Raw genomic sequence first — 14,669 nt, 5'->3', positions numbered from 1 at the left:
CCGCGTAAGGATAGAGGGTAGATACCTCAATATCATCAAAGCCATCTATGAGAAACCCACAGGGAATATCATTCTGAATGGGGAAAAACTGAGATTTTTTTCTCTAAGTTCAGGAACATGGCAGGGTTGTCCATTATCAACACTGCTATTCAACATAGTACTAGAGGTCCCAGCCTCAGCAATCAGACAACAAAAAGAAATTAAAGGCATCCAAATTGGCAAAGAAGAAGTCAAACTCTAACTCTTTCATTTGAAGATGATATGATACTTTCTGTGGAAAACCCAAAAGACTCCACTCCATAACTGCTAGAACTCACACAGGAATTCAGTAAAGTGTCAGGTTATAAAATCAATACACAGAAATTGCATTTCTATACACCAAGAGCAAGAGAGAAGAAGGAGAAAGTAAGGAGTTGATCCTGTTTATAATTGCACACAAAACATATGAAAACAAGGCATAAACCTAACCAAAGAGGCAAAGAATTTGTACTCAAAAAAATATAAGGTACTCATGAAAGAAACTGAGGAAGACACAAAGAAATGGAAAAATGTTCCACACTCATGGATTAGAAGAACAAATATTGTGAAAATGTCTATGCTACCTAAAGCAATCTACACATTTAATGTAATCCCTATCAAAATACCATTGATTTTTTTCAAAGAAATGGAACAAATTATCCTAAAAGTTATATGGAACTAGAAAAGACCCCAAAAAGCCAGAGGAATGTTGAAAAAGAAAACCAAAATTGCTGGCATCACAATTCCAGACTTCAAGTTCTATTACAAAACTATAATCCTCAAGACAGTATGGTACTGGCACAAAAACAGACACATAGATCAATGGAACAGACTAGAGTGGCCAGAAATGGACCCTCAACCCTTCGACAAAGCAGGAAAGAATGTCCAATGGAAAAAAAAAAGTCTCTTCAACAAATGCTATTGGGAAAATTGAACAGCCACATGCAATTGGACTGGACAATTTCCTTAACCACACTCAAAAATAGACTCAAAATGGATGAAAGACCTCAGTGTGAGATATGAATCCATCAAAGTCCTTGAAGAGAACACATGCAGCAACCTCTTCGACCTCAGCCACAGCAACTTCTTCCTAGAAACATCGCCAGAGGCAAGGGAAGAAAGGGCAAAAATTAACATTGGGACTTCATCTAGATAAAAAAGCTTTTGCACAGCAAATGAAACAGTCAACAAAACCAAAAGACAACCGATTAATTAGGAGAAGATATTTGCAAATGACATATCAGATAAAGGGCTATTTTTCCAAAATCTATAAAGAACTTATCAAACTCAACACCCAAATAATAACAAAAAAATCCAATCAAGAAATGGGCAGAAGATAGGAACAGACATTTTTGCAAAGAAGATATCCAAATGGCCAACAGACACATGAAAAAGTGCTCAATGTCCCTTGGCATCAGGGAAATACATATCAAAATCACAGTGAAATACCACCTCACATTAGTCGGAATAGTTAAAATTAACAAGTCAGGAAATGACAGATGTCGGCAAGGATGTGGAGAAAGGGAAATGCAAATTAGTGCAGCCACTCTGGAAAACAGTTTGGAGGTTCCTCAGAAAGTTGAAAATAGAGCTACCCTATGACTTAACAATCCCACTACTGAATATTTACCCTAAAGATACAAATGTTGTGATCCAAAAGGGCACACGCACCTGAATGTTTACAGCAGCAATGTCCACAACAGTCAAACTATGGGAAGAGCCTAGATGTCCATCAACAGATGGATGGATAAAGAAGATGTGATATATATATTATGCAGTCATCAGAAAAAAAACAAAATCTTGCCATTTGCAACAACATGGATGGAACTAGTGGGTATTATGTTAAGAGCAATAAGTTAGTCAGAAAAGATAATTATCATATGATCTCTCTGATATGAGGAATTTGGGAGGAAGGGTGGGGAGTCATGGGGGTTGTGGAGGGAAAAATTTTAAAAGATGGGATCAGGGAGGGAGACAAACCATAAGAGACTGTTAATCTCAGGAAACAAACTGAGGGTTTGGGGGGTTGGGGAGGGAGGGAGGGATTGGGTGGCTGGGTGAAGGAAAATGGGGAGGGTATGGGCTATGGTGAATGCTGTGAATTGTGTAAGACTGATGATTCACAGATCTGTACCCCTGAAGCAAATAATACATTATATGTTAATAAACAAAAATGCACCTTGGTTGTGAAATAGCACATCATGATAGTTAACCTCCTGGGAATATGCAGAATATATAATAAAACTATCACCTATTGTATATTTTAACTATACCTATCACCTATCTAGAGAATTCTGTTGTATATATAGAAATGTTTTTCATAACCATGGTAAAATTAAAGAGAGGTCTATTAAAATGTTCACTTCTTAATTGGAATTAAAAGCATATATAAAATTTTGATTGGCAATATGATACAGAGCTGTACTGTTTAATATAGTTGCCACTAAGTCACAAGTGGCTACTTAAATTTAAATAAAGTAAAATAAAATGGAAATCGTCATTTCCTAGTTGCACTATCCATATGTCAGATGCTCTATAGCCACATATTCAGTGGAGATGTAGACCATTTCTGTATGGGCAGAAAGCTCCTTGAAGCACACTCATTTGGATACTAACATGTTTTACTCCAAAACCCGTCATCAATACTTCCTCCTTTTGATGTTCGTGATGGTATACAAAGTGGAGGAGAATATCCAGCATCACAGTGACAATGAAGAAAATTATTGCAAACCTGAAATCAAAACCAATAAAAAAATAACATTTTATGTACAACATAAAAATTAAATGCATTACTCTGATTGTTAGTCAATGTAAATTATTAAGTATTGTAATTTACATATTATAGATGGTTTTTACTTAATGTGGAAAATATTTTTTAAAATAAAATGTAATATAATAAATTCCATGCAATTTATTACAATTATACCTTTCAAATATCATAGAGATTTTCTTTATTATTATTATTTTTTAAATTTCTTTTCAGTGTAACAGAATTCATTGTTTATGCATCACACCCAGTGCTCCATGCAATACGTGCCCTCCATAATATCCACCACCAGGTTCATCGAACCTCCCACCCCCCGCCCCTTCAAAACCCTCAGATTGTTTTTCAGAGTCCATAGTCTCTCATGGTTCATCTCCCCCTTCAATTTCCCTCAACTCCTTCTCCTCTCCATCTCCCCAAGTCCTCCATGTTATTTCTTATGCTCTACAAATAATTGAAACCATATGATAATTGACTCTCTCTGCTTGACTTATTTCACTCAGCATAATCTCTTCCAGTCCCATCCATGTTGATACAAAAGTTGGGTATTCATCCTTTCTGATGGAGGCATAATACTCCAATAGTGTATACGGACCACATCTTCCTTATCCATTCGTCCGTTGAAGGGCATCTTGGTTCTTTCCACAGTTTGGCGACCGTGGCCATTTCTGCTATGAACATTGGGGTACAGATGGCCCTTCTTTTCGCTACATCTGTATCTTTGGGGTAAATACCCAGTAGTGCAATTGCAGGGTCATAGGGAGATTGTTTTTTGTCTCATATATTTTTTAAGTAAAAGTAGATAACCTTCTTGACAAAACTGAAATGTCTTATTCCAGAAAAGCATAAAATTATGAACCAAAAATTATACTAATCATCAAGAAAATGTAAATCAAAATCTCAATGAGGTATCACTTTACACCTTTCAGAATGGCTAGTATCAAAACAAGAAAAACAAGTATTGGTGAGGATTTAGAGAAAAGGGAACAATTGAACACTGTTGGTGGGAATGTAAATTGGTACAGCCACTGTCAAAAACGTTATGGAGGTTCCTCCAAAACATAAAAATATATACAATCTAGTAATTCTAAAACTACTCTTTACCCAATGAAAACAAAAACACTAATTAGAAAAGGCATATGTTTCTTGTAGCACTATTTACACTAGCAAAGATATGGAAGCAACCTAAGTGGCTATCAGTAGATGAATGGATAAAGATGTGTTATGTATATATATACAATGGAATGTTACTCAGCCATAAAGAGAGAGAGATCCTGACATTTTTGACAATATGGATGGACCTAGAAGGTATTGTGCTAAATGAAGTAACTCAAACAAAGACAAATGCCATATGATTTCACTCATATGAAATCTAAGAAATAAAATTAATAAATAAACAAAAAAGCAGAATTAGACCTATAAATACAGAGAACAAACTGTGGTTACCAGAAAGCAAAGTAATGGTGAGAAGGAACAAACTGGGGAAAGGGAGTGGGAGTTGCAGGCATCAGTTATGGAATGAGTAAGTCATGGGGCTAATAAGTATAGCATAGGGAATATAGTCAATGACATTGTAATAGCAGATGGTAGCTACACTTGTGGTGAGCATAGCATAATGTACAGAGTTGCTGAATTACTCTTTTATACCTGAAACTAATGTAACACTGTGTGCCAACTATATTTCAATAAAAAAATATAAAATGGTAGGAGTTAAAGTTTATCTTGAATTGTGTTAAGTTAAAAAAATAGCTGTTATAAAATCAAACTTTTACAAAAAAAATGGGAGAAAAAACAAACAGAAGTTATGAGATAACAAATACCAAAACATATTTTGCCAGAAATAGAAGGGTTAGAAATTATCTCCAAATGTGATTGGGTGGATGAACTGAAAGAAGGATTGGAAGCAGACTAGGGAATCTAGAACTAGGTCGTGCAAAAATTGAATAAGAAATTAAATTAAATAAGAAAGAAATAGAAAATAAATTTTTAATAGGGCATGTAAATGATTGGGGAGAAAATTTGAATACAAGACATGCAAGTAGATGACTTTATTCCCAGATTATTATATAAAATATGAAGCATTGATATGGCAAGAGACACCAGCCACAAAGTTAAAGCCTAAATGTATGTTCAGGAAAACAAAGTTTACACAGTTTCTATTCCCAGTAGATAATTTTACAATGGATAGACAAATAAAAATGCAATTGGCAAGTATGACCATACATATATTGTGCCTAAAAACTCTATCATTAAGGAAATATAAATTATCAATGGATTTAGCATGTTGAAAGTGATTTTAAAAAGCTGAGATGTTAGTTTGGTCAGAATTTAAGGAAATGCATATTTTTATACCTGGTAGGTGGGAGTACAAACTAGTATAATATTCTTTAAGCACAATATAATATTTATAAAAATTTAAATGTTGCATAAATGTAGCCAATCATGTATTTCATTAATAATTAAAGAAGTCAGGCAAATGTGCAAAGGTAACTGTACCATAATGTCCATTGTCCCACTACTTACAATAGTTAAGTAAAAATTAACATTATCCAAAAGTCCATCAGTGAATGATTTTTAAAATATAGCATCGAGGAAGCAATGGCCACGGTCACCAAACTGTGGAGAGAATCAAGATGCCCTTCAACGGACAAATGGATAAGGAAGATGTGGTACATATACACAATGGAGTATTATGCCTCCATCAGAAAGGATGAATACCCAACTTTTGTAGCAACATGGACGGGACTGGAAGAGATTATGCTGAGCGAAATAAGTCAAGCAGAGAGAGTCAAGTATCATATGGTCTCACTTATTTGTGGAGCATAACAAAGAACACGGAGGACATGGGGAGATGGAGAGGAGAGGGAGTTGAGGGAAACTGGAAGGGGAGATGAACCATGAGAGACTATGGGCTCTGAAAAACAACCAGAGGGTTTTGAAGGGGGGTGGGTGGGAGGTTAAGGAACCAGGTGGTGGGTAATCGGGAGGGCATGTACTGCATGGAGCACTGGGTGTGGTGCAAAAACAATGAACGCTGTTACGCTGAAAATAATAAATAAATAAATAACAAAAAAAATATAGTATCGAGGAGACATACAGGGAAATAAATTGAAATCACTAAAGGATGAATGAGATCGGAATAGACAAGAAACTCTGCTCTCACAAAAATATTAGATTATAATATGTGTAATATAAATATATTGAGTGTGTTTTCAAATATTTATCAGTACACATACACTCAACCACAAGCAATATTTACATGTATGTTAAATGTGTATGAGTATTCCTTAAAAAATTCAATTTAGAAATGAATTTATTTCATATTGTATTTTTGTACAAACTTCAAAGCTCATGAGGCCTATAACAATGTGACTGAACACACAAATCATATGTATGTGCATAAATAATGGAATCTACTTTCTTTATTTTAACTGAAAAATTTCAAAGTAATTTCTATATCAAATAATTCTAAACCTCATTATTTTGGATAATGTTGTTGACATGAATTAAAATAGCTATACTTAGAAATGAAATAGCCATTACATACCCCATGTCCACTGCAGTTTATATTTGCATCACAATTTGTTCTCTGTGTGTACAAACTCCTAGGAATACAACGTCCCTTATCACAATACTAAAATGTTAAAAAACAAACAACAAAAACTGTAAATGTAAAGTCAAAAGTTGAGCAATTGTACTTGGTACAAAAATTAAATGCACAATACAGTGTATATTTACATTTCATATAAAATATAATATATATAATATGAATATGGATTTCATGAATCTACTCATTCTAAAAGAAGAACATGAGAGTCCAAATGACATGTTATTGCTTTACCAAATATAAGATTTAGAAATGAGATACTATTTCTTTCCCATGAGGGAGCACAGCCTGTGAATTTTTTGATATATTGATACTAATTGATATAGGAACAAAAATAGCCACGTTGTACTAGTGATTTGTAACGAGATTGGATCTGTCTTTGCACTTTCTATGTATTTTTATGAGACATGCTCATTATACTCAAAGTAAATATTTATCGCTTCTCGGCCTTTTGGCTAAGATCAAGTGTCAAAGTAAATATTTTTATCCTCATTTTATATTTGATGATAATAAATCTACTTTTTTAAATTCATGCACAAGTTATCAATGGCCAATATTCAGTACAAGAACTCCCTCAGTCACAGAACCACATAATTATCAATGCTAAATAAGTGTTCTTGTCATTTTTATATTTTTCCAGCTTTAATGACAATGTCTCTTATTTTTCATATTTGCACTGAAGCAAGTTAGATAATCTTTCCATACCTCCATTTATCTATCTTTGAATTTGGAATAGCAATTATACCCAAATTTTTTAAAAGTGTAGGTTATGAAGATGAAATAATTTTTTAGACATAAAGGAACAAAACAGTGCCTGGCACATAGTAAATCCTTACTAAATGCAAGATATAATTTTAACTCTTATTTATTGATGACCTGATTTGTATGTAAACTTTATGCTAATTTAATTTAATGTGAATATCTTTAGGGGAGTCTGTAAAAATTATGTTGGCTTTTCTCAAGTTATCTGATAGACTACCCACTATATGATAAATAGTGGGTGGCTCAGTGGATTAAGCCGCTGCCTTCGGCTCCGGTCATGGTCTCAGGGTCCTGGGATCGAGCCCCGCATCCGGCTCTCTGCTCCGCGGGGAGCCTGCTTCCTCCTCTCTCTCTGCCTGCCTCTCTGCCTACTTGTGATCTCTCTCTCTGTCAAATAAATAAATAAAATCTTTAAAAAAAATCATTATTTTCTATCACCATTAACCAATCACCATAAAGGAAAGACTATCAGCTTGTTCATTACTGTAAAACTAGCAAGAATAACAGAATGTTGGGCAAAATCAGCATTACCTGTCCAAAGAACCATCTTCTTTCTAGTTCTCCTTAAACATTATCACTGAAGCAGTAATAAACTACTCATACTTCACTGCATTGTCTTCAGGGGGAAAATAATCCAGGAAAAGTTAAGACCCATACTTCTGATACAGTTACTTTTTTTTTAAGATTTTATTCATTTATTTGACAGATAGAGATGACAAGTAGTCAGAGAGGCAGGTAGAGAGAGGAGGAAGCAGGCTCCCCACTGAGCAGAGAGCCCAATCCCAAGACCCTGTGATCATGACCTGAGCCAAAAGCAGAGGCTTTAACCCACTGAGCCACCGTGCAGGCACCCCTGATACAGTTACTTTCAAGTAAACAGATCAATTTGTAGTTGGCTCTTTTATAATGACAGAAAAAGTTAGAGACACTATAAAAGTACTTAGCCTTGGTCAATGATTGATATGGTGTTTTGAATATAAACTACTCTACAAGACCTCCTTCTTTGAATAAGAGACACAAATAGTGTCCCAGAAGCAGGACATCATGGTTCAAAGGAAAAAATAGAAAAAAGAAGAAACAATAAGAAGCAATGTAAGTAAATACCTATTTCCTAAGGAGAAATGTCTAAATTATTTAAGCATATTTCCTTATAGTCCCAGGTATGAGTAAGAAAAAGGCAGATAATTGTATTTATTTATTCATTGATTAGCTTACCTAATTTTGGATAGTAAAATGCACTTTTTTCTTTTTCTTTATTTTTTTTAAATTAGATTTTATTTTATTTTATTTTTTCAGTGTTCCAAGATTCACTGTTTATGCACCACACCCATTGCTCCATGCAAGTTGGTGCAGCCACTTTGGAAAACAGCGTGGAGATTCCTTAAAGAAATTAAAAATGGAGCTACCCTATGACCCTACAATTGTACTACTGGATATTTACCCCAAAGATACAGATGTGGTGAAAAAAATGTACCTTTTTCAAGTTTGAAATGAATGTGTTGAGATGTGATTATCTTCCCTACCCTACCTAAGCAAGCTAGAAATCAAATGATAGTCTCCTGTTCTAATTCTTATAAATTAAAAAAAAATCATAAAATCTTTCTATCACATCCAATATTAAGCAAACTTGCATTGTTGGAAATAATGCTTATCTCTATGTAGTATACTTTTTCTCAATATTAAATATATGTGTTTTGTTTAAAATTTTGTTATGATTCATAAGAGACATACTTTTCTTCATGTTAATAAATAAGACATATAGTCTCCCCTCTCTCTCTCTCTCTCTCATCAAGATAACTTTTACATAGGAGCCACAGTTAATGAGAGTAAGATAAAGACATATTTTCTTTCCAACCACTCTGAGATCAATTGAACAATGTAGAATAACAATGAAAATAAAGTATATCTGATGAATATTTTAAATAACTACAGAATAATACCAATTCAAATTCACAGACATGGCACTCACAATTGCTCCCCTTTCCCAATTAAATTGAGTAAAGGAGAATCAGAACAAGGCAATTAGAAGATGGGAGATTTAAGAACTTCCTGGGATTTCAAAATAAAATGAAGGCCACCGATGGGTAAAACAAAGTGAGGAAGCAACCACATCACATACAAGGGTCAAGAAGGGAGCCTGGCTGACCAGGTTTGGAGGATCTGCAGCCTCAGAGTAACAAGGAGAAGCAAAGTATAGAGCCAAAAGTGCAGTTTGGCCAGGGCGTCAAAATGCGCAATTATCCATGGAAGAGTCCACAAAACCACAGAAGCAGTTAGCTCTCATATTCACTACTCACCTCTCCGTTCTCTCAATTACAAAATGCAGCCAGCACAACACTTTTATCCCAAGGGAGAAAATTTAGAAAGGTATTTTGTTTCCTAAAGCAATTGAATTAATGATGATTATAGAATTTGGGTTTTTCAAGAGGTCTGTACTCTAGAAGAGTTGTTAGTCAATTAAACTACTGGAAGTACCATGCCCTAAAAGCCAGTTCCCTAGTGAATACTATCATGTGACAAGCCCCTATTACATGTAGAAACCTATCAATTAGTTGGGGGATTTTTGTTTGTTTTTAATTTTAAGTAGTTAACATACAATGCAATATTGGTTTCTGGAGTAGAGCACTGGGTGTTACATTTAACTGATGAATCACTAAATTCTACTCCAGTTGTTTCATTTGCTTGTTTATTTATTTATAAATTAAAAATGGTGTGGGAGTATAAAGTCAGGCCAGCTGCAAGCCTCTACAGAACCAAGTAGGAAAAGTTGGCTTCCCTTCTTCCGGCTCACCCTTCCTTCCTCCCTCCTTCCTTTCCTTCCTTCCTTCTTTCCTTTCTACCTACCTTCCTACCTTCCTTCCTTCTTTCCTTCCTACCTACCTTCCTTCCTTCCTTCTTTCCTTCCTTCCATTTTCCTTTCCCATTCCCTCCCTTCAGTTTCCTTCCTCCCTCACTTCTTTCTTTGATTTCCCCTCCATGGGGACATTGGCCAGGTGGACATAGGCTAATGATCAGACTTTCCCAGGCAGAAAATAACTGATGAAGAGATGAGTGATCTGTGAAGTTTTTAGTGGTCATATACAGTAGTGGAACTGACCAGCATGGAAATCTTCTGTGGCATATGTATGTTTTAATCGTCACCATTAAAATTGTATTTTTCTTGTACATGTTATTTCACTCTCACTACTTTTAAGGTAAGATTGTTTTTCTTTGTCTTTAATTTTCAGAAATTTCATTATGCTGTATTCTGCTGTGGATTTCACTGGGATCATCCTATATGATGTTCTTCACTTTTTGCATCTGGGTATTTGTGTCTTTTGCCAAATGTGGAAACATTCCAAACATTATTCCCTGAAATACTTTTCCATCCTTCAATTCTTTCTCCTATTCTTCTAGGATCTTAGAATGACTTCTATAATGACACAAAGCAATAATAAGTGTTTGTGACAATATAGAGAAAATGGAACCCTTGTGCACTATTGGTAGAAATGTACATCAGACAATAGTATGATAGAATAGTATGGAGGTTCTTACAAAAAATTAAAGATAGAATCATCATATGATAGAGCAATTTCACTTCTGGGTATTTATCCAAAATAAATGAAAACTTATAACTCAAAAATATATATGCACTTTCATATTCACTGCAGCATTATTTACAGTAGACTAGATACATAAGCAACCTATATGTCCACTGATGAACGAATGAATAAAGCAAATGGAGCAAATATACACAATGGAATATTACTCATCCATAAAAAAGAATTAAATCTTGCCGTTTGTGACAACATGAATGAACCTTGAGAACAGTAGTTGACTGAAATAAGTCAGACAGAGAAATACAAATACTGTGTTATCTTAGTTGTATGTATAATTTAAACAATAAAACCCAAGTTCCTAGATGCAGAGAACAGATTGGTAGTTACCAATGGTGGGGCTTTAGGGGAGTAGATAAAATGGGTGAATGGGGTTAAAAATTACAAACTTGCAGTTATAAAATAAATAAGTAATGGGAATTATAGTACAGTATGGTGACTACAGTTAATAACACTATGCATATTTGAAACTTCCTAAAAGAGTAAAACTTCAACATTTTTAAAAAAAATTTTGTAACTATGTATAGTAATGGATGTTAACTAGATTTCTTTCAGTTGTCATTTCACAATATATACAAATATTGAATCACTGTGTTGTACACCTGAAACTAAGGTAATGTTATATTTCAATTATATGTCAATCAAAATTAGTAACAAATAATAATTTTTAAAAATCAATAAAAATGTGTAACAATATATTTGACTCCATAGACATTTCTAAATCACTTCCCAGAAATTATGTGTTAATTTATATTTGTTTTAGGATGATAATAACCTATGCTTCTCATCATCATTATGTTCAACTCCTATTTGATTAGACAAAAACAGTAACTGAATATTCATGTTGTCTGTATTTATTTCACCAACCCAGAAGCATACTAAATCTCATTGTTTAAAAGTTTTTATATTGTTCAATCTCTAACCACACTACTTCCCTTCTTGAAGGCTGAAAGTTATAACTCTTTAATAAATTGGTCTTACTAGTGATCAGCTCCATCATAAAGTTACCTAAAGTCCTCATCCTGTCACTTCATTAGCATAAATTCAGTTTGATTAGAAGAGGCTCTTCATGAATAACAACAACAACAACAACAAAATTCCTATTACTCAGGAAATTCCAAGGGGTTTAGGGGCTCTGTGCCACAAATCAGGGAAAAGATCAAATTGTTTTTGCACCATTTGAGTACTTTTGTTTTTCCTGAATAATTAAATTAGCTGATTAAATTTATGTATTTAATCTCTCACATTTGTAGTAAACATTTTTTCAATTTGTCTGAAATAATCCTTAAAGGGATGACATATTACTTTTATAAGTTAGTCAGCACTACGTGTTGTTCCTTTGTGATTATTTCAGATTTTTATGCAGGAATATATTTTCCCATTTTGAGATAAATGTACTACTCATTTCCATTTTCCTCTATTTTTCATTTCTTAAAATATTGTATCTTGATATAAATTATCTAAAATTAAACACGAGATACTTGAATAGTGTTTTAAATTAGCCAACTAATTTTTCAGTGGTAGTAAGCTTAAAGATCCTTTATTTTGTTTCTTAAACTATTTACAGAAAAGAAAAATAAAGCTTAAACTCCATTTTATTATTGTGTCTTGTGGCACAGCCAAATTTTTAACAACTATATAATATGCTTTTGGAAGAACAATTAGAGGAATTGACTAATGAGAAAATAGCTGTTTTATTTTCATTAAAATCAAATTAATTCTTCTTTGTCAATTATTGCAGGACTAAATACTTGGCTATTTTTGTTTTCTTTGCTGTTCTTATTATTCAGATAGTTTTCACTTACAGTTTTGCTGTATTATTTCTTTTTTGTTTTTTCTATGAATTTTTGCAGACCAGATCCTGGCCTAAAGAAGAGGTTAATATTCTCAAGTATGAGAAAACAAGTTTAAATATCTATAGCAAAATTCATAATAAACAAATGATAGTGAAGCAAGTGTTTTTTGACCAACAGAAATTTTGAAATTTAAATCTTAAGATAATGATGCAGTAACCAAAATTTATAATCTTAATAATTATATTAACAGATGTTAAGGTCTTCTCCATTTCTCTCTCATATGTGTGCATATGCACACACACACAGACACCCACACACCACATACTTAACCAAGTCAAATTTTTATTTACCTTATTTGGACCACACATAGTGCCATTTGAAGTATAGGTAAAATCTTCTGTTACATATTTTGTTGGTACTCTTAAATATGCAGAGACACACAGATGGCCTTCCATGTAAGTATACTGAATATCAAATTTTTTAAATGGTATTATTTCTAAACGTGTCCAGTGACAAACTATCTTTCCACAAAGGATATCCCTGGCAATAAGGCAGAAAAAATAATTATCTAAATCTCACTTAAGGACAAAAATATAAGGGGAATAATAGTTCAAAATATGAGGATTATTGAATATGTTATAGATCATAGCACCAAAGCTATTCAAAACAAAACAATCTTAGGAAGTGCAACATTAATATTTATCTGTATATAATGCATTCATTTCTCTTTTGTATTAAATGACTCTTTTCAGTACAAACACACAAACACAACTGGAAAAGGTATAATTTTCTAAATACATACTTAAAATTACAAAAGGCTCTTCTACAGTTTCCAAAATCATCTTCCTGCATATTTACTTCTTGTGTACACAGAAGAGTAGAACCCTTTGCAACTGAAGATATAAATAAAGTTCCAATTACTCATCTTTAAAAAAGATTAAAAACTGAAAGTATGGTAAATTAATATAGAGACATCTAGATGACAGCAATGCCCAATCAGTGTCAGCTACAGTAACTTTTTGGTGTTATCTACTGGCTATACAGAAGAAACACTAAAAACTATCCACTTGAGAATAAGAAAATTGCCATCACAGTGCAAAAATTATTGAGAAATCAAATAATCATTTACTCTCTTACCTGCAATTCTAATATTCTACTCCTTTTCCACGACTTACCTCCAAATTTGACTAATATCTTGTTTTTTGTCTTATAATTATTAGATCTATCTCTTGATGTAATTCAAAGTTGTTTTGATTTGCAACTTTATTTTCAAATTTGGATTTACACAAACAAAACCTTTTATCATGGCTACAGGGTAGATTACTAACTTTAGGAAAATCTGGTTTTAAAATGAACCACTAAGGAGCCCACACAGGAAAGATAAAACTGCATATTTGGTTTTGAAAGCAGGAGGAGACGAATTTTTTGAATTCTTACAACCAATGGTATTTAAAACTCAAAATTTTAAAACTCAGCAGGTAGGCTATGGTTGAGCCCAGAGGTCATTAGGAAGCTGAGTTCCCACTCTTAGGTAGCAGAACAACAGCCAGCAGAGATATAACATGGAAGCAGCAGTTTGAAAAATACCAGGGGCAGACAGGCAGGAGAGGGATTTACTCATCTCAGAACATCATTCAGAGAAGCCAGGATCATAGAGAAATGCCTCCAAAAACAAGCTGCCAGGTGCCATTTTCCTCCCCACCCCTCAGTATAAACACAGAGTCACCTGTAGGAAAGAGCATGGCACAAACAATTGCTACCTAACTTGCTTATATCGAGCCCTACCCCCCATGCTTTAGTGGATCAGCCCTTCCCAGTCATGCTTGCCCTAATCCCAGTGCCATGGGCCTCCCACCCCAGAAGATCAGTGCAAAACCCACCAATACCCAGTCAATAGACCCTCGTGTTTTATGGGACCTCAGTTCTTGCAGTGATGATGGCAGCAGGTCTCATTTCACAAGACCAACACACACCTTGTTAAAATGTGCTGCACCCAGCCATGGACCAAACACTGTGCACAGCAGGCAAAAAGAGCCTCTGTAGACAACCTTACTGAAGGAAAAAGAGAGCTCAGGAAACACACTTAGGAGACACTCACTGAAAGTATCAGGTCCAGGGGAACAGGG

At 34.1% G+C, this 14,669-nt stretch overlaps 1 protein-coding gene across 1 annotated transcript in view; it reads right to left on the bottom strand.

Moving 5' to 3' along the window:
* LOC123936669 (A disintegrin and metallopeptidase domain 3-like) overlaps nt 1-14,669 on the bottom strand; it is a 219,908-nt gene that overhangs the window by 18,217 nt on the left and 187,022 nt on the right. The window contains exons 18-21 of the mRNA XM_045997152.1: nt 13,346-13,436; nt 12,894-13,083; nt 6,330-6,416; nt 2,635-2,749 (exon numbers count right to left, since the gene is read on the bottom strand). Of these exons, the coding sequence (XP_045853108.1) occupies nt 2,635-2,749; nt 6,330-6,416; nt 12,894-13,083; nt 13,346-13,436 (483 nt within the window). The remainder of the gene's footprint in view (nt 1-2,634; nt 2,750-6,329; nt 6,417-12,893; nt 13,084-13,345; nt 13,437-14,669) is intronic.

This window comes from Meles meles, chromosome 2, assembly GCF_922984935.1.
Source record: "Meles meles chromosome 2, mMelMel3.1 paternal haplotype, whole genome shotgun sequence".
NCBI classification, from domain to species: domain Eukaryota; kingdom Metazoa; phylum Chordata; class Mammalia; order Carnivora; family Mustelidae; genus Meles; species Meles meles.
Note: the sequence above shows the minus strand (reverse complement) of the source record. Positions and strands in the feature narration are given on the sequence as shown.